The sequence below is a fragment of the Zosterops lateralis genome (genome assembly GCF_965231275.1).
Source record: "Zosterops lateralis genome assembly, chromosome: 20".
In the NCBI taxonomy this organism is placed as follows: domain Eukaryota; kingdom Metazoa; phylum Chordata; class Aves; order Passeriformes; family Zosteropidae; genus Zosterops; species Zosterops lateralis.
This window is the reverse complement of record NC_139780.1, coordinates 2,114,289-2,135,948: the sequence shown is the minus strand read 5'-3', so window position 1 is coordinate 2,135,948 and position 21,660 is coordinate 2,114,289. Positions and strand designations below refer to the sequence as shown.

Here is a 21,660-nt window from a genome sequence, read left to right as displayed (position 1 = left end):
AAGCTTTGCAGAGCCTTTTCCCCCTTTAATAAATAAAAGAGCCTTTAAAAATTTAACAATTCTTTCAAACGGAAGCTGCTCGTTGCCACTGCTGCTGCCAGCAGCTCTGATTTCAGGTGACATGAACCTCTCAGAGTCAGGGCATCAAAAATTCAGGGCGAGGTGGAGCCTCTGGAATCCTCCTGGCAGAGTGAATTCCTCCCTGGAAGAGGGAATGAGGTCACCCCACCCTGCCCAGGCACAAAGCCACCCTCTTCCTGCCCTAAATCCTCTGCTTTCCTAGAGAGAGGGAAGGACCAAGTGCCAAATTTCCTGGAGCACATCAAAGGCTTTTCTTGGCATCTTTCTCCTCTCTGTGGATGATCCCCCAGAGCTCCTGGAATGTGGGGACAGAGGGCTCAGCTCTGCCCCTGCACTGACAGCAAATCTGTCACTTGCACAGGGTTAAATACAATATTTGGAATCTCTTTCTTCACAAATCACCCCTGCAAAAAGTTCCTTGAGCTCTGTGTCCATCCAGAGGCTTCTCCTGATATCAGAGCCTGGATCCCAGCTGGGTCATGCACTCTGTTAGTCCTGGAGCTTCCAGCTTGGCTATTTAGAGGTGAAATCCACTAAAAAACCCCTCAAACTGCTCCTTTAAACCTGATTATTAAGATTTTTGCGAGTTGTATCTCACCCCTCAACGCCCACTGAATCAGCCCCTCAAAAAATCATTTTTTTTTTGATGACTCAAAAAACCATGTGGGTTTGTTTGTTTTTTTTGTTTTGTTTTGTTTTGTTGGGTTTTGTTTGTTTGTTTGTTTGTTTGTTTGTTTGTTTGTTTGTTTGTTTGTTTTTTTGACACCCTGCCTTGGATTTCTAGTCTGTCCCTATCTCTGCTGAAGGAAAATCAGGATGAATGAGGAAAAATAATTCACATTTCACTGGGTGATGAGCAGTAAGGGGGACAGAGGAGTCGATGGGATGGGTGGAACATGGCTGGGTTGTCTCCACGGTGGCAAAGTGTGTGGACACGAGGTTGGACAGGCAAAAAAACAGAGCAGCAAGAGACAGGAAGAACATATTACCCCATGAAACTCCTAGAGAGAGATTCCAGCGAGGAGAAGACAAAGAAAGAGCAGAGTCAATGACAAACAGAAACATCAGAGAGATTCCCCCAGCCCCTGGCCCGCTCCCACCGACGGCACGGGACAAACCAGCTGGGAAAAAAGGGAGCAAAAATCCCACATTCCCTGCTGGATCAGCCCTTCCTTCCACTGGGAAAAGACACCTCTGTAGTGGTTTTGGTTTTATCAGTTTTATGTGTGTATTTGTTACTTGTTTTTATGTTCTTTTTTGTAAGTTATAATGGTTTGTTCCATGTCACCCATGTTCAACCCCTCTTGGTTTTATCCCAACCCCAGTTATGGGTCAAAACCCAGCTGGGTTTGCAGCCAGCTCTTCTCAGCTTGGTTTTGTCCCCAAAAATGTGGGATCAAAGAGCCTCATGAGCCCGACCTGAGCTCCAGGAGGGCTGTTTGAGGAATCCTCGGGGACACCCCTGGTGACAGCAGTGTCTTGCTGAGATGCTGCAGTGACCTGGTGTAGTGGTGTGGGTTTGGTTTTATCAGTTTTATGTGTGTATTTGTTACTTGTTTTATGTTGTTTTTTGTAAGTTGTAATGGTTTGCCCCATGTTCCACCCTTCTTGGTTTTACCCCAACCCCAGTTATGTGTCAGTCAGAAGTTTTCCAGCCCCTGGGTCTTGTCTGTCACTTTGGGGTCTCTCCCAAAAATCTGGAAAGTTCCAGGAAAAACCCCAAGTGATTGGACAAGACTTTGGCTGTCTCCCCACCTGAGTTATGGATTTGTTACAATGTGTGTCAAGACACCTCTACAACCTCCACCTCTCTCTTCTCTCCCACTGTGGGAGGAATAACCTCTAGAAAAAAAAACAAACATTTGTTTTTCTCCAAGAGCATCACAAAATTTTGGGCATCTCAGCCCACTTTTCCTCTGTTCCAAATTTTCCTTTGCTGCTCCCCAAGTACATTTTGCACCTGGGGCTGAGAGGTTTTGGTGACAAGTTTCTGTGAGTGTTTTTTTGTTTGCTCCCAGTTCCCTTAAGGACTCGAACGTGTCTGGGTGTTTGTGGCATGTTTATCTCCAGAAAAAAAAGAAAGGGATTTCTCTTTGAAATGCTTTGCTAAATGGAAGAAATTATTTTATTATCATCATCATATTATTATTATTGTTCCCAGCATCACTCTGGGGGTGTTGTTTGAAATTTATTTTTTTTATTATTTTTTCTCACCAAGGAGCTGCTTCTAAGGAGCTGCAGGCAGAGAGAAAACCCACAGCTGCTCTGAGAGCTGGATTTGATACCAGTGACTGATACAATCTCAAATGTTTAAATTAACACAGGCTGCTGCAATGTTCCAGATGGGAGAGTTTCAGGGAGCTCTGTTATTCCCAGGTTTTTAGGGGTGGGTTTAATTCAGCGACAAGTTGGGTCACATCACCTTCAGTGAACAGCAAAAAGACCAAAAATATTAATTAAATCCCACCTTGCACGTGGCAGTTGTGGGTTCTTGCAAACAAAGTGGTGACAGCCACATGAAATCCCATTTTTAGTGACACTGAGGAGGGTGACAGGGCTGTAGGATTTGCTGGAAAAAATCCTTGTAATTATTTTACGTCGTGTAATTCCTGTAATTATTTTACATCGTGGCTGTTTCAGTGTTTTTCTGTATTTTATCTCAAGGTCATAAGTACATGATAGTTTAGAAAAGTGTTATTTCAACTTTCTAAGATGATTAGTGCTGATATATTGATTACATGACCTGAATTTGTTAATTTTCTATATTTATGAATGACTTGTTATATGCTTTAACAGCTTTTTCTAATTATCCAAAACACGGGTGTCACTTCGAGATCCTTTTTATTTTCTATTCATAAATAGTATTTATGAAATGCTGATTAAGTATTTAATAAATACTGTTGTCGAGAGCTTTGCTTTAAAAATGTATTAAGGGACATCACATCAGTTTAGAGCCCTTGGGTCTCTCTGGATGGATGTTCTGCCAACAAGGAGGCCAAAAACATGAATTAAACCCCACCTTGCACACGGCAGTTGTGGCTTCTTGCAAACAAACTGGTGACAGCCACATGAAATCCCATTTTTAGTGTCACTGAGGAGGGTGACAGGGCTGGAAAGGATTTGTTGGAAAAATCCAACTGATGGAACAACAGAGAGTCTCCAGAATCTCCTCTTTGGGATTATCAGCGTTCAGCTGGTTCTGTGTGTCCATCTGGGTTAACCAAACCAGGAGCTGGGCCTAAGGCACAGATGTCCTGGGTTTCAGTGTAGGATGTGCACAAAGTATTTATCCCATCCCCATCCCCATGAGCTGCTGGAACCAGGTGGGGCAGTGTTTTCCCAGGCCCCTCCTTTGGGCTCTTCTGCTCATGGCCCATCAATGCCTTGCCCAGGACTCACAGGGAACTCCCTCCAGGAGCTCTCTCTGTTTAATGGGCCATCAAGGAGCCACTGCACGACTCCTCATCCCATTGGGAGATGCTCCCAATGCCCAGGGGGAGGAGCCAAGCATTCCCACCTGGAGAGAATCTGGGATTTGGGACAGGACAAGCAGCCCTGAGCCACTGGATTCCCAGAGGAGCAGAGCTCCCAGACCTTTCTGTGGGATCACTGCTTCAGGAAGAGCCCCTCACCTGGACTGCTCCCCCCACCCTGCTCAGGGTGTGTTCTGACTCTGGCAGTGCTCTTTTGTATTAGTGCATTTATTTTATTTTACCTTTTTACCTTTCTTCTTATTAAATTGTATTTCTGACTTGGAGCCTCTCACTCGTTTTGCTTTCAAACCACGACAGACACCATCCAGCTCTCTCTCTACCCTGTCAGGATTCAGAGCTGGAACAGGGAAAACTCATTTCCCAGGAATGATTTCCCAGCCTTTGAGCTCCACAGGGAGGCTCCTTGAGATTCCCTGAGTTGGATGTTGGAACAGGGATGGGCAGAAAGCAAAAAAAATCACAGAAGAAATTCAAATTTTCTCCAAGCCTCACAAATAATCTTGTCTGACTTTAATCTGGGAGACAGTAACTAGGCAGGGTTTATGCTGTAAAACCCTGCTCAAGACTCACTCACAGTGGAAAATAAAAGCAGCTTGGGGCACCTATTATAAAGCACAGGCAGGGGATGTAGAAGTAATTTATTCGGAGGCTGATGAGGTGCTGTTAGATATTCATGGGCCAACACGAGCAACAGAAAAAAACCTGAGCACGAAAAGCCTCAGAAAGATTAAAAAATTATTCATTTTAATCCGTAACTCGAGCGAGGAAAATCTCCCTCCAAAGAAAATCGTGTTCAAAGAGGAGATGCTTGAAAGGCAGAGCCTGAGGTTTGTTCTCCCTTCTCCCATCAGTCCTGGAAGTTTGAATTTCTGATGGAAAAGGGAAATTCTCATGGAACCCCAGATTTTGTGTTATGTTGTTTTTTTTGTGATTATTTCACTTCTCTACCTCTCTTCAATTCAGAGGAGCTTTGTTAAATTCTAACGTCGCTACACGACTTTTTTAAGTTAAATTTTTGATTAACTCAGTCTGCCTTAAGTCATTCTAGTCCTGAAAGTTGTTCCGCAGATAAATTTCATGTGCAGGGAAATAAAACCCCACACGTGTGTGGCCAAGCTTAAAAAGCAGCTTGATTTTGGATATTAAATTTTAGGTTAGCAGGACATTCACCAAGACAATTTTACTGAGGACAGAGCAGTCAGCTCCTCCAAAAATCTGATTTTTTAATGAGGGACAAGATGTTTAAAGAGGGGAGGGCAGCATCCCTTTGAAAAAATTATGTTGGATATGATTTACTCCAACACTTAATTAATTTGGTGAATGATCAGGCACAGCCCAGATTCCAATATCCCCCCAAAAATCACACCTAAAATATCAATCCTGTCCCATCCACTTTTTGCTCAGTTTAACGTAGAGGTTTTTATTTGCATTCGGCATTTGCACTGAAGAAAAGCAGATCTAAAATACAAATCTCCCAGCCTGGAAATGACGGAAATTTTGACAGCTCAGAAAACCAAAAATTGTTGAGGAATATTTTACCAGAAAGGCAACATTTTGTGGGTTTTTTTTGTTTGTTTCTTTGTTTTTTGTTTGTTAGTTTTGGGTTTTTTGGTGGGTTTTTTTGGGTTTTGGGGGTTTTTGTTTGTTTGGTTTGATTGGGGTTTTTTGGGGTTTTTTGTTTGTTTGTTTGTTTTTTGTTTGTTTGCTTTTGGTTTTGGTTTGGGGTTTTTTTGTTGGTGGTGGTTGGGGGGTTTTTTTGTTTGGTTTGTTTTGGGGGGTTTTTTTGGGGTTTTTTTTGTTTGTTTGGGGGTTTTTTGGTTTTTTGTTCTTTTTTTGTTTTTGGGGGTTTGTTTTGTTTTTGTTTTTGTTTTTTTTGTTTGTTTGGTTGGGTTTTTTTCTTTTGTTTTGGGTTTTTTTGGGGGCGTTTGGGTTTTTTTGTTTGTTTTTTTGGTGGTTTTTTTTTTGTTTTTTTGTGGGTTGGTTTTTTTTTAATGCATATTTGAGGGAGGAGCAAGAATTTGACTCCACTTAAAAAAAATAATTCCTGCCAATCTAAAGCATCCCAGCCACGCTCCTTGACAAAGGTGGATGCTTTTCTCATTAGCCAGAGAAAAAAAAAAAAAAAAAAAAACAAAACAAAACCACTGCTAATTCTAATTAACAAGTGAAACAATTTCCTCTCCTCTAATCACGGTGTCCACAAACCTGGGAGTGCTGAACATTCCCCTAATTGCTCAGGGCTAATTTAGCACAAAATTAAACTGGTCAAGTCCTTCTGCCTCTTTCCAGGTCGCTCCTATTGTTTCTCACAAAAAGGATTTACAAACAACAATCCGAGTGGAAAATTCTCTTTCCATCCTCCAGCTCGGCTACTGAAGGTTGGAATTTGTTCATTGCTCTGGTTGTTTCCAAGAAAAAAAAAAAGGCTCGAATGAGGAGCTGATTTAATTTTTAAAGAGTGATTTCTCTGTGTTTGTTGCTCCAAATCCCCCGTGACGTGACAGAAGAACGTGGGGTGTTATTTAAAGGTATAAATACAGAGCTGGGTTTTGAGGGAGGGAAACACTGCAAGTGAAACTCAGTCGAAATACAGAGAGAGGAGAGAAAAGGAGAGAAATAGAAGAGGTTTGTGAACCAGGAATATCCACAAGTCTGGAAATAAGGGTTTGCCAAGAATTCATAGAGTTATTTCTGATTTCTTTAACTGTTTTTTACAAAATGAGAGGAATTCTCACAACCACTGACTGGACACACTGGACTGCCATGGAGTGTTACAGTGAATTCCTGAAAAGAACTTGGCCAAAGAGTCAAAAAAAATCATTGAATCAGCAGTGAATGGGCTCAGCCTAAAGCTGGGAGGATTTTCACGAGATTCCAGGACAAAAATCCAGTTCAGTTTATTCTTTTCTTCCCACCCCTCCCTCCCCAAGAGGAAAAAAATGGCAAGAACTGAACATTTCACTGAGAAATGCAACCACAAACATCACACACCCCGTGCCAGGTCCTGCCCCCTCCGTGTCATTCCCCGGAATTTGGGAGGAGAAGGAACGTGAACTTACGAGAAGGCAAAAGCCACCAAGGCCCCACTGACCACAATGAAGTCGAGGATATTCCACAGGTCACGGAAATAGGAGCCAGGGTGGAGCAGCAGCCCCAGGTCGATCATCTGCAGGGAAAACCCAGGAAAAGGAAGAGTTTTTATCCAACGTGGCCCAAATCCACCTTGCCAAGGGGCAGGAGAAGGTTCTGGATCAAAGGACCCATCACGAATTGCTGAGATACTTGGCCAAGCAGGAAAACTCTCCCCCAAATGAAGCTCAAATCAATAAAACCACAACCAAAAGCTGTAGAAACAAGAGCTCTCTCTCCTCTCTGGGATTTTTTTTCCACACACGTGCGTTAATCCTGGTTTTATTCTGCATTTCTTTTTGCATCTTGCTCTGACAGGAAAACCCAATTCCTGCCTTACTGAATCCTTTCTGCAATTGTGCTCTCTGGGAAGTTCCTGCCCCACAGTCCTGGCAAATCCTGTCACTCTACTGAGTAAAAGATAAATTCTCAGCTTTCTGAAACGTGCCAAAACCAAGAATCAGCTGTTATTAATATTCCTGCTCGGTGCCAAAGGAAAAGGGAAGGATCTGGAGTGTCTGAGGAAGGTCTGGCAGCTCCTGTTGCCTTCCCAATCCTTATCCTCTTACACAGCCACAGCTCCTGGAGATATCCTGATTTTCCTCCATAAAATATGAGATTAAGGAAGTCAAAGGAGCTGCTGCATCTGAGCTGTTCCCAAGTTAAAGTTCTCCATCCCTCCCACTCTGTCCTGCTCCAGCTTCTCACAAATCAATCTGAAATAGGAGGGGAATTTTTCTGCTTGGAAAAGTTCTTACCTTGATCACCATCTCAAAGGTGAAGACTCCTGTAAATATATAATCCAGGTATTTCAGAGCCTAAGTGGGAAAGGGAAATGTGTGTTAGGGGAAGGCCACACACACTGAAATAACCCACACAGGAGTGAGGTTAAATATCTAATCCAGCAATGGTCTGTCTGCTGGGATGGACAAAAATCCTCTGGTGAGAAGAGTTCAGATAAATTAGGCACACACCTGAATTATCTGATTTAAAGCAGCGTTTTCCCAGTCATTTCCCAGCCCAAGGCTGGCTCCAGTGCACTGTGGGCCTGATATTTCTGGCTCTGAGAGATTTCAGCCTGCTGGCAGCTGATAACTTTTTCCCAAGGAAAAAATTTCTCAAGGAAGTTTCTTCTCAAAACAATCTTGGCCAACAACTCTCCTTTCTCAGAACAATCTTTCACCAGGTGGTGTTTTGCTGTTTCTCTGGTTTAACCAATGGGATCAGAGAGGTGTCGTTCCTATTCCCCAACCATGTTCAGTCTGGATGGGAACACCTTATAAAAGGTAGTGAGAATTAGACAATAAAGCCTTTTTTCTGTGCTCTTTGCCTTCTGAAATATTTGGAGTCTCTCATCTTTCTTTCATGTCCTACAGCGACAGTGCACCTGCATTTCTGGCAGGTTTAACAAGGCAAAAAGGGCAATTCAAAATGCAATGTTTGAACATCCCTTCCCAAGGAGTTTATCCAGCAGCCTTTCCCACTGCAGAATGGGCTGCCAGGTTTTTCCAGCAAAGCCACAGCAGCCACACAACCCCTGAATCCCAATTTCTCAAACCCAGATGTGGCTGGAGTGACCCTGTTGTCTGCCATGACAACACAACGACTCCAACTTCAGCAGGCTGAAAATGACTCCTTTATTTTTGGGATAAATTTTTTATACCATTCCACACAGACCAATTTAATTGGTGACAAGAAGACAAACCTCTTCACTCACATTGGTCAGACCAGAGGGACATCAAGAAGAAAGTCCCTCCTAGGGAAAAGAATGCAAACAAATTTGCTGTTACAAAAACGTGTCTCTTGTTTACAGAAAATTCCCTGGGAAAGGAAATTCAGAAAATCTTGGGCACAAGCCAGGGCTACACTTGGAGTAGCATAAAGAGCCAGGAATTTGAGCATTTTGATAGTGAAACAGAGATAACAGGAGTGTGATAGCAAGGACAACTCTAATTCTGCACAGTGCGTTACCTGCGGAGACGGGAACAGACCCAACCCCAACCCAACCCAACTCCCTGCTGGGAGAGAAAAAGCACCTGAAATCCAGGAATTTGGGAGGCACTCACATCATTCCTGGGAGACTCAGCCTGCACAGGGTCCTCTGCAGCCAGGGCGATGCTGCTCAGGGCGATGACGATCAGGATCACCATCTCGAAGTAGCGCAGGTTGACGATGTAGTGGAACAGGCGGCGGATCCTGCGGGGACAGGGGCACAGGGAGGGGTGGGAGTGCATCCTCAGCACCTCAATCCACACCCAGCAGCTGTTTTCCCACACAGGGAGAGGTTTAGCACTCACCCCTTGCTGTTCTGATATGGGAAAAGGACCCAGAAATGTCTGTGCTGTACTAACAGTGATTGGTTCAGTGCCAACACAAAGGCACTGATAAGTCTCTCTACCTGTTCCTCAAAGATGTAACACACATTATATGTTCTTAAATCTACTATAAATCTACTACTTTACTACTATAAATCTACTTAAATCTACTATAATATGTTCTTAAATCTACTATAATCTACTACGTATAAAATCTACTATATATATGTTCTTATAGCTACTAAAGGATCAAATTCAAATCTACGTCTCACCCCTCTTTTCTACAAACCTAGTAAATTTTTTTACTGCTATTGAGGCTTCTTCCTAGCCTTTAGTCAACTATTTTGGTAATTCTCCTTTTAATATTATCTTGTGAATACTCGTTATTATCAGCAAAATAATGATGGGGTGACAGAGGGTGTTTAAGATTCCAGTTTAAGATTCTCTATTAAGCTGTTTACTAAAAAAACACCCACCTAAATCATGAAATACTTCAGGAAGAGCACGAGGATTCTCAGCACATTTTCAGGGTGTTTTGGGAGGTGTGTGGGACCTGTCCCTACAGCTTTGTTATTTCATTTTGTATTATTTTCTTCTTTTATTACAACTTTTTTTTTGCTGTTTCAAAACACACTGGATCATGTCATCTCACTCATTATTTTAAACCATTTTCTGTGAGGTGCTGGACACCCTCAAAGATATTGAACCTTAAATACATCTGGTTCTTCCAGAAACTCACTAGGGAGGGGTCACAGGGCTGTGAGGGGGGAAAACTGCCACAAACCCAGCAGGAGCAGCACCTTTGGGAGTCCTGCTAAAATAATGGGGAAAAAAAAATAAATTAAAAAACAGGCTTTAGATTTAGATTTAGATTCCAGTTTGCAGCAGATCTGTGGTGGGAGTTAAATAAGGGAGTTCAGCATCTCTGCACTGCTCTCTCCTCCCTCTGCAAGGCAGTGACACCCATTCATCTCCTGATCTCTTTATCTCTTTATCTCGCCATCTATTTATTTCTCCATCTATTTATCTCTCTACCCATCTGTCAAAAGAGCACTGAGAGCTTTCAAGCATCCACACTCAATTCTACAAATTATGCTGATGGCACTCCTCTCATCCTTCCCCCTCTGAACTGCCCTGTGAGTTCAAAACAAGGTTTGAAATCCTTTTAATGTCAAATAAATCCCTTTAAAATGTTGAGACTCTCAGCTGAATCTTCCTTTGTGGCTCTGAGTGTTCCTCCCACCAATCTCTTCCCTGCCTGCCCTTTACTCCCAACTCACACTTCCCAGCAGAAATACTTTACAGGAGCAGATTTGATTATTTCCACCTAATCTTTTTATTCCCAAATTGTGTCCGAGGAAAGCGGTAAATGCTCCCATTTCTAAGCAATCCAAAACTCTTCACAAATTACAGCTCATAATTCCTCCTGACCACAATTCCCCAAATCCTTAACTGCACACAGAGCTCTGCCTTTGCACCACGTTTGTCATCTGAATAAAGGACTGAGGCCAAAAATCAAATTATAGATTTAACTGCCCAACAACTTTGTTATCTGAGAATGTATTTCAGCTCCTCTATCCCATTTTCTCTAAGCAAATGTCTGAGCAGTGAGAATTAAAGTCTATTTTTCACATCTCCTTACACACTCCTTTTCTTTGGCTCTCTAATGGATTCAGAGTGGAAAAAAAAAGGCTACAAATACCAGACAGAAAATAACCTGGAGAAAAGTGCTTTTGTGCACCCTTTAACTGCGCCTTTCAATCTGCCAGGAGAAGATGATCATCTCCGTGCTCAGAAGCAAAAAAGCAACATTTCCAATCACATTTGCAGCCACAATTCCTGCATCAAACTCGATTCATCAAAGCAAGAACCAGCCCCTATTTTTATCATTCATAACCACCAGCGGGATTTTTTGGACCATTTGTGAAGCGCCAGTGGGGCTTGAGAAATCACTTTCCCAGCCCCGTGTGCTCTAACAGGGTGGCGTGGCACTCAGGAACAAAAAAGGGAATTTATTTCTGCTTCCTTGGACTGTTTTTCCCTCTGGCAGCAGCCGGGTCATGGATCTTCATCAGGGCTTGGAGGGGAGATGGGATCCCTGAGCTGCTGAGCCCAAAAGGAGCTTTCTGAAGCCACAGAACCTTGGGGGGATGCACTTTGCTCAGAGGAGGAAAAAACAACAAGCTGCTGACATTCCTGGAGTTTGGGTTTTGTCTTGTAATTCCCTCTTGGTTCACTTGGAACACATTTTTTTTCTCCCGGTGAACTTTGTTTTCTCGATGGTTTTTCAGCATAGTTTTGTTTGGTTGGTTGGTTGGTTGGTTGGTTGGTTGGGGGTTTTTTGGGTTTTTGGGGGGTTTTTTTGTTTGTTTGTTTGTTTGGGGGGGTTTTTTGGGTTTTTTGGGTTTTTTTGGGTTTTGTGTTTTGTTTTGGTTTTTTTGGGTTTTTTTGGTGGTTTTTTTTTTTGTTGTTGTTGTTGTTGTTTTTTGGGGGGTTTTTTGGGGTTTTTTGGGGTTGTTTTGTTTTTGTTTTTGGGGTTTTTTTGGTTTTTTTTTGTTTGCTTTTGGTTTTGTTTTTGTTTTTGTTTTTTTGTTTTTTGGGGGTTTTTGGGGTTTTTTTTGGTTTTTTAAATCCGGGGGGAACTGTGAGTTGGAAGAAACTGAAACAACAAAGCAACAGAAAGAACCTCCAGATGCTGGACTCTGATCAGAAGGTCCCAACTGGGATGAGGGGAGAGAAAAGCAGCAGCCACAGGAAACAAGGAGATTTTGCTCCTTCTCTGCCCAGCCCAGCCCTCAGCTCAGAGCCCTGGGCTCAGCACCTCTCACTCCCCACCCAGCCATGCTGCCTTGGCAGATCCTTCCCAGCTCATTTTTGGTGGTCAATTCACAGCAAAAAAGATCAAATATGAGGGAAATGTCATTTCCTGATCCACCCAGACAGAGGCCAAACTCCATAATCCCAATTTGGCTCCCCAGGTCATGGTGCTGAGGCTGCCAGAGCTCCAGGAGTGTTTGGACAAGCTGGGATGGGCAGGGTGGGATTGTTGGGGTGTCTGTGCAGGGCCAGGAGCTGGATCAGTGATCCTGGGGGTCCCTCCCAGCTCAGGAAATTCTGGGATGTTGTTCAGGTCTGGGGGTGCTTCCACCACTGGGGTTTTTTTGGATGTTAAATCTGAGCACTCAGAGCCTGTTCAGTTCCAGGACTGCACAGGATGTCACAGTCCTCAGCAGCAGGAGGAGAACTCATCCTTCCCTTAATTCCTTAAAAAGGAGGGCCTGAGCTCCCCTGTGGTATCTGGGCAGAGAGAAATCCCCAGATGAACAAGTTTACTTGAGCCAGAGAGAAACCTCTGCTCCAAGGGGGTCTCCAGAAGTTCCAAAAATCCTCCTTTAAAATGCTGAAAATGACTCAGAGCCCTTCATGCCACAATAACTCCAACCCCTGGAGGAACAGACTCAGAATTTCCAGGCTTGGAGTCCAAAGCTCCCCAGGAGGCAGCACTGCCTGAAGGGGAAGAATTGTCCCAATCCCAGCAGATCCCACAGGCTGCACTTACTCCCAGCCTGGGCAAATAAAAAAAAATATCCAGGTTTTCCCAGAGGTTCAAAGTTTGGAGTGATGCAAAGCCACTTTATGGAAAGAACAGGAATTCCACCTGCAGGAATTTGCTGGGATCCAAATAATCCTCAACCTGTTATTCCTGATAAAATTCCAACAGTGCCTGTGCTCCCACTTTTTGGGATCTACATCAGCCTAAAGCATTTTATTTTCCCTATGCTGGTAATTTACTCCACCCAGGAAAACCAACAGAACAACAGCATCCTGCCCACAGAAACAAGCTTTTATTTCACACCCCAATGTGTTTTCAGAGAAAATCCCACTCCTGTTATTGCTTTGAAGCACCTGGAGCCCAGAATTTGGAAGAGGAACTTACGGATTTGTGGGGCTGAGGATGAACATGGAACTGTAAGGCAGGATTGGTTTGGGCCCGTTTTTGGTCAAGTCGTCGACGTCTTTCTTCTCCTCCGTTTTGCTTTCGAACTCCACGTTGTTCACTGGAAATGGGGGAATTCAGGGAGAAACAGGTTAAAAAAAATGGATCCACTGCCAGGAACAGCTGGAAATGCAAACAGTGCAGCTGGGAGAGCAAACAGCCCTTGGAAGTGCTGATTAAATGGAATGAACAATCACTGGGCCATTATCGCTCCGCTGCTGATGAGCAGGAGCAGCCAGGAAATGAAACCGTGAGCTGATTTATCCCAGAGCTGCCAAACAGGGGCTGGAAAACCCACCCCAAAGAGCACAAATTCTTAGGGAGAGGGATCAGCTCGGGAACATTGAAGGAAAATGAAAAGGAAGTCTGACCAGACTCGTAATTCCGTGTTTTTTCCCCTGGAGCAGGAGCATAACTGGATTTGGAAAACATAAAAGAGCAAGTTCATGGATCAAATTTAATGATCTGGGGGCTGAGACTGCTGGACTTCCCAGAAATAGGAAAAGAGACCTGGAAAGGATTTCCGGGACCCCCCCCAGAGCTGTGTCTGCATCGTGCACCTCGGTTTGGTCAGAGCTCCCCGTGTGCAAAGGTGTGCAGCTCCATCCTGCAGCAGGTTTTGGGATCTCCTGCTCTGAGATTATTCCCAACTTCCCTCCCAAAGGTTGGAAAATCTCCAGTTCTTATCCTGACTTCACTTGCAGAGGGTTTATGGGATAATTTACTGAAGATAATTTCCCATGTATGAACTGGGTAACGTTTTATGCTGCAAATTCTCTTCTTAGAGACATAAAAAGGGTCTTCCATTAATTCCCAGGACCTAAAGCCCAAAATTCCCACCCTTTGGAATGTGCTCCGTGCAGGGCTGTTATTACTTTTTATTTCATTTTGCAAGAAAATGACATTTCATTGTGGTTTGAGTGACACGTTCAATAAACCCCTTATTGGATCTCCAATCAGATCCAGAGGAAACGGCCAAGGAAAGGGAGAGGCTGATAAGTTGTGATTGACAGGAGCTCAGCATCGCAATATAGGAAAATTATCACTGAAGAGGAAAAGGAAAAAAGAAGAAAGAAGAAGGGAAAAAAATTAAAAGAAAAGATAAATCTTGTGGCTGACAACAGAGTAAAAAATCACAGATACTCTGCCAGATTTTGGCTGTGCCTCTTGGAAAGCAGAATCCTGACAGCCTGGATTTTAATACAGACCTTTTGGATTTCACACTGGGGTTGTCCTCAGCTCTCCAGGCTGTTCCCACCCTGCCAGGGATCAGCCCCAAGGTGCTGGGAACAGGCTGGGGGTGGCTGGGCACAAGGATCTTGGGATGATCTGTAAATCTGTGCTGGTGGACCCAAGAGAAAGAGAGCGCTGGAGAAGGACAGGGAGGGGGGATCTGCTCCAGCTGCGATGCAGAGGATTGTAAAATCTCTGGAATGCCACAGGATGTCAAAGCAGCAGGACCACAGCTGGATGTTGCTCTCCCTGCTCCTTTCCCTTTCCTTTACACAAAGGGAGTGGCCTGGGTGAGCCATCTCCAGGGAATCCCAGGTGTTTTCCAGAGCCACCAGGAGCCCTTGCTGAATTCCTGGGTGACAATTACAGATCCTCTGTCACCAAGCTCCCTCTCTGCTCTCTCTGTTTCTAGAGGACACAAAAGAACTACACTCACCCTTCAAGCTGAGAAGTGAGGAGAGAAAGAGGAAGTTTATTATGATTTGGGGTTTTTATAGAGTTTGGAATTTGTTCAGGGGACAATTGGGTGAGTCACAACTCTCTGACCCCAGTTGTCAACTTAGAAATCTATGAATTTGTTCTTCCCCCTGGAAAGAATGTATTATTTACAAAATATCAGATTTGTTTTTGTTACAAGAGTGAGAAAGCTCCAGTAGAAATATAAAAACATCAGAAGACTGAAAAATCAAAGTGCCCAGGAGAGCCCCCATCACTCCTTAGAAATTTCAATTTCCCAGCAATTCCTCATTGGGACAAAGCAGGGACTCACTCGGGATGACAGTGGTCTCCCCTGGAGGGGCAGTGATGGTGACAGGGATGTTCACAGTGGTGGTTTTGTCCAGGGGGGGCTGAATCATCCTGGTGACGTTCTTCTGGTTGTCGGCGTCCTCGGGCTGCTCGGGCACCTTCTGCAGGTACGTGCTGGGCAGGGTGTGCACAGGGACACTGCCCGGGCCAGGGCCACTGGCCTCCAGCTCACACTGGTTCTCCCTAGGAGAGAGCAGGCTTTGGTCAATAATGGCCCAGAAAGGTTCAGAGAACACATCCTTGACTTGGTTTCATGCGTGAGGTGTTTTGGGTTTCTGAAATTCTTTTCTCAGAGAGTTTTCTGTCACCAGGAGAAATGTTTTGGAAAATCTACCCAAGTTATTCATTCCTTTTCCTAGGAGGGATTTCTTCTTGATGTCCCTCTGGTTTGACCAATGTAATTAAAGAACTTTGTGTTTGTTTCACCAATCAGATTGGTCTGTGTAAAATAGTATAAAAAAGAAAAACACCCCAAAAATAAAGGACTCGTTTCCCTAGGAGAGGCTTCTTGATGTCCCTCTGCTCTGACCAATGTGATTGAAGAACTTTGTCTTTGTTTCACCAATCAAATTGGTCTGTGTAAAATAGTATAAAAAACAAACACATCCCAAAAATAAAGGAGTCATTTTCAGCCCTCTGAAGTCAGAGTCTGTGTCCGTGACACAAAATGACAAAAAAATTACTCTGCTTGAAATTATTTTAATTTTTTTTAAGAAAATGTCTCCTGTATTTTGCCTGTAACTTCTTACTATTTAGAAACTTATAGATTCTTTTAGTTGTCGTGTAAAACAACGTCACTATTTAGAAATTTATACATTATTTTAGTTGCAGTGTGAAACAACGTCACTATTTGGAAATTTCTAGATTTTTTTTAGTTGTAGTGTAAAACAACATCATTATTTAGAAATCTATAGATTCTTTTAGTCGAAGTGTAAAACAACGTCACTATTTAGAAATTTATACTTTTTTTTAGTTATGTAAAACAACATCACTATTTAGAAATTTATATTATTTTTAGCTGTAGTGTTAAACAACATCACTGCACCTCAGCCTGGCTTTGTTTCCTCCACAAAAATCCTTTGCAGGACAACCTCTGACAGCAAAATTCGGGATATTTTTCTCCCCAATCCCAGCATTAGGAGGGCACTGGACATCCCTGTGGTGACTTTACTGACACTCCCAAACCACAACCGTGCACCAATGCCACGAGCCACTCCCCAGAGCAGCTGCTGGATAAATCCTGACGTGGCTTTCCCCAGGCCTTATTTAAATGTGGTGATTCTCTTTTCCAGCTCAGAGCCGTTCTGGAGCTGTGGCTGTCAACAGCTAAATGTCTCTGCTCCAGTGAGGAGGAGAGCGAGCCCCGTGCACATGAACACGCTGAGCAGCAGGCAGAGTGTTTGGAAATTTCAGCTGAAAGGAAGATAATTTAGACAGGAAAATTATTATCTCAGTGCCACTCACGGCTCTCCACGGTGACATGAACTCTATTCTAAAGAATCCCAGTGCAATTTCTTTTCCATCAGACTAATAAAGCTGAAAAGGCAATCTATCCTTCTTTATTAACTACTCCAAATGCTTCACCAGGGCTGTTTTTTCTCACTTGACTTACATAAGGATTAAAGCAAATGGGGGCCATGGCTGCTCTTAATGGAAGAGGCCACGTGCTGGAACAACTGCTGGTGCAGCTGAAGGCTCCCCATTAAAAATGAAAATCAAAGGGTTGTAAGCAAGGCTGGCTTGGAAATTTTAAAAAATATGTCCCTCAGGAGCTTCCTTCAGAAGCTGGGAAATTCTCTGCTCCACTCGGTGTCCTACAGGGTTTGTTGGTGTTTACAGCAAGGATATTTTCTGCCTTCAACCTGAGCTGGTTCATGAACCAAATTTATCTTTGGGAGCCTCTTGTTGCTGCTGATTGAGGCAAAACAACTGCAGGTGATGGTGGGAGCTGGTGTGGGGACAGGACCAGCCATGGGGAGAGTGATAAGGGACTTTCTAGAACACATCAGGGGCTTTGCTACCCCTGACCCAACCCAGGCAGGGTCTGGCAGCGCTTACTCACTTGGGCTGGTGGTTACGATGCTCCTTCTCGCCAGCCTCGCCCTCCTTGTCCCCGCTCTCCTTCTCCACGGACTCGTATGTGGACAGCGCCCTGTTCCTGAGGCGGTGCCGCCGGTGGGGCTCCTCTCCGTTGTCCCCTTTGGCTGAGGCCTCTCCATCCCTGTTCCCGGAGCGGGACCCTCCGCGGTGCCGGGAGCGCCGCTCGCCGCGGGCGCCGTTGGCGGTGCCGTTGCCCTCCTTGCCCGGCCGGTCTGAGGAGTGCCGGTGGCCCCGGTGCCTGCGGTGCTCCTTCTCAGCCCCTTCCTCCACCGAGCCCCTCCGATGGTGCCTCTTCCCCCCTTCCTGCCCCCTGTTACGGTCACTTTTCCCTTCCTTGCTGCCTCCTTCCACCTCTTTGCTGCGGCTGCGGTGTTGCCTGTGCCGTTCCTCCTTGGCACCAGTTTCACCACCTTCATCCTTGGTGCCATCTCCTTTCTCCTGCTCTCCCAATTTCTCCTTATCCCGGTGCCTGTGATGCTTCCGAGGCGCTTCAGCCCCATCAGCAGAGGTGTGTTTGGGATGCTCCACCACCTCCTGGACATCCACAGGGCTCAGTTTGGTGGTGAGGTTGTTTCTCCCTTCTCCGCGTGGCTCCACCACCAGCGGCCGGTCCAGGTGTGTTTTCATGTCGGGTCGGATGTGCAGGGTGGTGGCGTAGCGGACGCGCTCCTCGGGGTCCAGCTCGTTGTACAGGGCCTCGCAGCTGGCTCGGAAGTTGTGCATCCGGATCTGGCTCGTCCTCTGCTCCCAAACCGACTTGGATTTGGAGGAATTCTGCTGCTTGCTAAAGGGCGGGAGAAAGGTGAGATAGTCAACACTCAACTTGGCGCCAATTCCCTAAATACAAACCAAAAAAAAGGGAATTTTTAGCTGAGGTGGGGAATTAGAGGGTCGAACCAAAGGAATCACAGGGATGGAGAGAGAACATGAGCAGGGAAAGCCAGCAGGATCATCCGTGTTAGTTTGCCCACACACTATGAGATCAGCCCTCTGGAAAGGAGTTAATTCTGTGTTTCGGAAATGTGGAAGCCTCGGGAAGAGTCTGAAGGATTAAAACGTCAGCACATAAAAAAACCACACACCTCAGCCAGAGCTTTGGAACAGCCCACAAAGCTTCCCAAAATTAGCAGCACTTTTTTCTCCCCACCTGGAAATATCTGGATGAGGAAATTAGCAGTGAGCAAGAGAAGTTAGATCAGCAGGAGGAGCAGGGAAAATGAAACCTGGCCCTGAGGATCTGAGCCTGCCACCAGCCCCTTCCCCTTCCAGCCAGCCCCAGGAGTTGTTTTCCAGCTGTGCTGCCCTGCTGGTTCATGGAACAGCTCTAAAACTGCCCTAAAGCCTCAGCATCCTTCCAGGTGAGCAGGGACCAGCCCACACAGCACTGGAGAATGGAAAAGTACAAGTAAAAAAAGAAAACTGTCCTGTGCACCAGGGAAAGAGCCCAGAGGGTGGGAGAGTCACACACTGATCTATAAAAGATCCTGAGCTGGAAAAGACACCCAAAGATCATCCAGTGCCACTCCTGTGCCTGCCCAGACCCCCCAACAATCCCCCCCTGGGCACCCCTGGCAGTGCTGTCCAAAGGCTCCTGGAGCTCTGTGCCCATTCCCTGGGGAGCCTGGGCAGTGCCAGCACCTCTGGGGGAAGAGCCTTTCCCTGCTCTGCAGCCTGAGCCTGCCCTGGCCCAGCTCCAGCCGTGCCCTGGCTCCTGTCCCTGGCCCAGAGCAGAGATGGAGCTGCCCCTGGGGAGGAGCTGCAGCCCCCGGGGAGCTCTGCCCTCACTCTGCTCCAGCTGGACAATCCCAGTGCCCTCAGCTGCTCCTCATGGGCCCCTCCAGACCCTTCCCCATCTCAGTATCCCAGGATGAAGATGAGATGGGAACAGCTGCTCATCCCTGTCACCTCTTGTGACGAGGACACTCCTGAGTGCTTTGATTTTTCAGTACAGCACTCGGGGTCTCACCACCATATCCAAAGTGACCACAAACCCAACTAGGGTTTGGAGGTTGTGAATCCCTTTTTGACTTTTTCTTTCCCTCCTAAAAACTGCAAGTCAAACTCTGCTTTTCACTGCCTGCCAAGGCAAGTTCTGAATTTAACCTCGTGGAGGCTCAGCACCCCATTTTTCCTAAATAAAACCTTTTCTAGCAAAACCAGGAAAGGCATTTTCCTCCTCCCACTTTGCTCTGACATCTCCATTCCCCACAGCTCATCCTGAGCTGTGCAGCTGGAGGGAGCAGAGCCCACAGGGGAGGCAGACACAACTTCCTTACGCATTTTCTGGGCTCCCCTGGCGGTGGGGAAAAGCAGATTTTTGCATGTTCTGGTGCTGATTGGGGCTGTCTGGCTCTGTCACCGAGTACAGACCCCAGGGAGGTGACATCCAGCCACGCTCAGGAGGCACAGTGGGAGCTGTCAGGAGAGTTTTGTCACTGGGCTCTGCTGGGGAATCGCTTCTTTACCGAGTTTGCTGCTAAAAGAGATAAAAAAAATGCTCTAACAGCCCTCATGAGAGCACCCAGGCAGATGTGGAGAAACCTCATTTAATGCCCAAATCAGAGCTGATCACCGAAATTAAATATCTACACCCTGCTGCCAAGTTCTGGAGCCATTTTCCAGCAGCTGAGTCCTCCCATTTGCACCATGGTGGGAGAACAAGTGATAAAAATCACATTTTAAATGTAAATAACACCAGAAGGTCCTGGAGACGTGGCTCAGAGCCCTGCTCACCCCAAATCCCACACTCAAGGGAGAACAGGCTCCTCCTGAGGGAGAGCCCCCTCCAAGCTGGCACAAGGATGAACAGCCCCATCCCGGTGGGCACTCACCACTTTCTTTAGTTCAAAATAATGAAAAATTAAGATATTCTCCCTCATCAGCAGCTTTCCATGGTTTGAGAAGGAATGAGGAACGTGCAGAGCCTCCCACAGCCCATTCCTGCTGCCCTGTCCAAGGATTTCCCATGGGAAGGCACAGGAGAAGATCAGCACAGTTGGAGCTGCCTGGGATGGGCACCCTGGGGTGTCCTCTGGGGTGGGTGGGTGCCTTGCCCTGCCACACTCCAGGTTTTAGCTCTGCTAAACCCAGCTGGGCTACAAATCCCTTCCAAACCAAGCTCAGGGGGTTTTCTGGTCCTGGCTGAGCTCCCTGAGCTGCACAAACACCTCTGCCCTTGGGGAATATTCCTCACTCCATCAGGAAAGCCCTGGGGTGGGGGACCAGCCTCTCTCCTGTGCTTTGGGCAGCACCGAGGTGCTCATCAGCCTTAATGATTAATTAGAAAAGTGTCTTGGTGCTGAAATTTTATCTGCAACCAGCCCCTGCTCCATCCTGTGCTCCATGGGACAGGAACCAGCAGGGCTGGGACACGAAGCCTCAGTGTCCCTGCAGTGACTCCTCAAAGGAAAACACAGAGAAAATCATCAGCCTGTGCTGAGCCCATCCCAGCCAAGAGGGAAGGAAAATCCCTGTGCTGAGCCCATCCCAGCCAAGAGGGAAGGAAATCCTTGTGCTGAGCCCATCCCAAAGAAGAGGGAAAGAAAATCCCTGTACTGAGCCCATCCCAGCCAAGAGGGAAGGAAAATCCCTTTGCTGAGCCCATCCCAGCCAAGAGGGAAGGAAATCCTTGTGCTGAGCCCATCCCAGCCAAGAGAGAATAAAAATCCCCTGTGGTGAGCCCACACCAGCCAAGAGGGAAAGAAAATCCCTGTGCTGAGTCCATCCCAGCCAAGAGGGAAGGAAAATCCCCTCAGTCAGGCTGGATGGTTTAGGAGGAAGGTTGGGATGCAGAGCTAATCCTCAGCCCAGCTCTGACACTGTCACTGCAGGAGGGGTTTTACATCCATGTTTCGGTGACACCAAGAACATAAATCAGCTCTGAAATGATCTCTGAGCTGTTCCCATCACACAGGGCTGAGTGAGAGGGGCTGTCAGGGAGCTGCAGGAGCCAGGCAGGGCTCACTCATCAACCCAGCCTGCTTTGCTCAGATCCCTGTGCAGGGCAGACACTGCCATTCCAGGCTGGGATTGCTGAATTTCCCAGCACCTGGAAATGAGGAATCCTTAACCCTGACACAAGGCAGGGAGGGGAGTGCCAAAAGCTCCAGCACAGAGTCACCAGCTGGCTCTGGGCACCAGGAGCTGCAGAGGGGGGAAAAAAGGGGGGGGAAAAGGGGGGGGAAAGGGGGTGGGGGGGGAAAGGGGAAAAGGGAAATACCTGGTCTGGGAAAGAAAACTGAATTTTAATCTGGAAAAAAAATATCAGTGGCGAGCACAGGAGTTCAACACTCCCATTTTATGGACCTGTTTTCCCCTTTATTTCCTACTCTAGAATTTGCTTTAAGACTTTGTCACGTCCAAGCCAAGACTGACAGCTGTGGATCCCAATAAAATCAAACAGCAAGACAAAGAAAACCTCAAGCTGCTGGTTTGGATTTCACCAGCCATTGCAATTTAAGGATTCACCCGTTAAACTCACACAAAAAGCATTGACATATTTTAA

The 21,660-nt window shown here is 45.9% G+C and overlaps 1 protein-coding gene across 1 annotated transcript in view; it reads right to left on the bottom strand.

Moving 5' to 3' along the window:
• CACNA1B (calcium voltage-gated channel subunit alpha1 B) overlaps positions 1-21,660 on the bottom strand; it is a 283,808-nt gene that overhangs the window by 58,135 nt on the left and 204,013 nt on the right. The window contains exons 20-25 of the mRNA XM_083875784.1: positions 17,119-17,940; positions 15,019-15,239; positions 12,957-13,077; positions 8,771-8,900; positions 7,463-7,522; positions 6,635-6,741 (exon numbers count right to left, since the gene is read on the bottom strand). Coding sequence (XP_083731910.1) covers positions 6,635-6,741; positions 7,463-7,522; positions 8,771-8,900; positions 12,957-13,077; positions 15,019-15,239; positions 17,119-17,940 — 1,461 coding nt within the window. The remainder of the gene's footprint in view (positions 1-6,634; positions 6,742-7,462; positions 7,523-8,770; positions 8,901-12,956; positions 13,078-15,018; positions 15,240-17,118; positions 17,941-21,660) is intronic.